The sequence below is a fragment of the Coenobita brevimanus genome, chromosome 33 (genome assembly GCF_032717465.1).
Source record: "Coenobita brevimanus isolate Jiangsu-jjx chromosome 33, ASM3271746v2, whole genome shotgun sequence".
Taxonomy (NCBI): Eukaryota; Metazoa; Arthropoda; class Malacostraca; order Decapoda; family Coenobitidae; genus Coenobita; species Coenobita brevimanus.
In genome coordinates this window covers 42282459-42284613 of record NC_136986.1, presented here as the reverse complement: position 1 = coordinate 42284613, position 2155 = coordinate 42282459, and the positions used below count along the sequence as shown (strand labels likewise).

Sequence of the window (2155 nt, the reverse complement as noted above, 5' to 3'; positions counted from 1 at the left end):
TTCACGTAATTTTCGCCCTTTCTATAGCTTATTTCACGTAATTTTCCCCTTTCTTTTTCTTATTTCACGTAATTTTCGTCCTTTCAATAGCTTATTTCACGTAATTTTCGGCCTCTAGCTTATTTCACGTAATTTCACCCTTTCTTTAATTTTCACGTAATTTTCGCCCTTTCTGCAGCATATTTCACGTAATTTTCGCCCTCCCTTTAGCTTACTTCACGTTGCTCAGTGGCAGAGAAAGACCATACTGTGACTCTGTTCCGTAGCACTTCTTCGTGACTATAGTCTCACCAATCTAAAACCCAGGTTTGGGTGGAGTCTAGCCGGGGATTTCCCGGCGTACAGCGTTGCCTTGTTTCCTATACTCTCATTGGCTAGTGGCTGACCTGACACCGTTAGAGTTCGTCCGCTCCCATCTCGCCACCTGGCCTGACATGACTTCACCCACTTCTGTGTGTGTGTGTGTGTTTGTGTATGTGTGTGTGTAAAGACAAACTAGTTTAAGTTATAAATATAATCAAAATAATGAATTTAAAAGTCGCATTCTCTCTCTCTCATATAATTTATGATTTTTTACCTGGTTATAGCCTTTAAATTACACTCTACATATTAAAACTTAGACTTTCTTTCCACACCACCCAAGAGGTAAAAGTCACGGCGCGTTTTTTTTTTTTTTTTTTTTTTTTTTGAGGTTTCCCCGATAGGCCTATTCCTCTTCTCTTACAGCATGTAAGAAATTATCATGAATCCTCCTCATCAGAAGAGGTGAGAGTGATAGTGAAAGAATCAATGAAATTATCAATTGCCACATCTCTTTTTGCATCATCTGTTTGAATTTGTTCTGCGTGTATAACGGCATTTCTCCAGTTTTCTGATGTAATTTTCTCAATTGCCTCATGAATAAGTGGCTTCATATCGGCATTCCGGAATGTATTCCTTTTTGAGACATATAGCCTTTAAGGTGAGCCCATATGAGTTCTATTGGGTTATACTGGCAGTGATAAGGAGGCAGGCGTACAACTCGATGGCCGTGCTCTGAGGCAGTATTGTCGATGACGTAATTTGTATCGGCAGCAGTGATGTGGCGAGTCACAAGTTCCATAAGTTCCACTTTCAGGAGACCCTCTGGTACTGTTATCCCCTTCTTCTCCAACCATTCTATTATCGTTGCTTTATTGTTGGAACCTGTTGGTGGTTTATGCTTTTTCCTTGAGTGATAGGATGCATTATCCATCACAATAACTGAAGAGGGAGGAATGTTAGGTAACAGTTGTACCTGAAACCACTTCTCGAATGTCTCGGCATTCATCTGATCGTGGTAATCCCCGACATTTTTTGCTTGGAATATCAGGGCAGCTTCGGGAACAAATCCATTTTTGGTTCCGGCGTGCAGAATAATCCAGCGACCACCTTTCCCTGTCGGTACCCGCACTCCCTCGGCTTTTCCTGAGGTGCTGTCTACCCAGCACTTAGAAACCGTGTGGTTCTGATTTATCCAAGTTTCATCTAAGTAGACGATAGTCTTGTCAGAGCTTGTAAGTGCCTTCATTTCTTTCAAAAACTTGCACCTGGCAGAGGTTACGTCGCTGCGTTCCATTAGAAATTTCCGTCCATCAACGCTTGCGTACCGAAATCCTATTTTCTTCATAACTTTTCTTAAAGTTTCACGGCCGCCGGGGTAAGAAAGGTTACTCTTCATTTCTGCGTGGATTTTTTCAAGGGTAGGGATTTCTTTTCTGTCATAGAAATTTAAAACAGTTCTGCGTAACACATCTTCATTGAAGTTATCAAAAAAGTCTGCAATTGGTTTTACACGTTGCCTTTTCTTGGGAGACGTAAACTCTGGAGAGTTGTTTTCTTCATTATCTCTTGCTTCTCTGCGTATTGCTTCAATCCTGCTCTTGCTAAGTCCTGTTGCTGCAGCTGTTCGATGAATTGCCCTTGAAACATCATCGAAAATTCCTCCGTACTGCTTCTCCTGCAGAAAATACTGGCTTACGTTGAAGGCCATTTCTTTGGCTTGACTATGTAGATGCGAGCGAGTTGGCGTAGCTGCCATTGTGTCTGCATCAACATAGAAAGTGAATAGTGGAAGCACCTGACAGAAGCTTAAATCTCCCTCCAGTGGATTAACTCCCAGTATGGGCCTGGTGTT

The 2155-nt window shown here is 41.9% G+C and overlaps 1 protein-coding gene across 1 annotated transcript; it reads right to left on the bottom strand.

Moving 5' to 3' along the window:
- Positions 1–910: 910 nt before the first annotated feature.
- Positions 911–1699, bottom strand: LOC145395882 (uncharacterized). The gene has a single exon (XM_080269405.1). The coding sequence runs from the start codon at positions 1697–1699 to the stop codon at positions 911–913; it is 789 nt and encodes a 262-aa protein (XP_080125531.1).
- Positions 1700–2155: the final 456 nt, after the last annotated feature.

Bases quoted from the DNA above. Each gene is read 5' to 3' on its own strand.
- LOC145395882 (XM_080269405.1), bottom strand. From the start codon at position 1,699: ATGAAGAGTAACCTTTCTTACCCCGGCGGCCGTGAAACTTTAAGAAAA.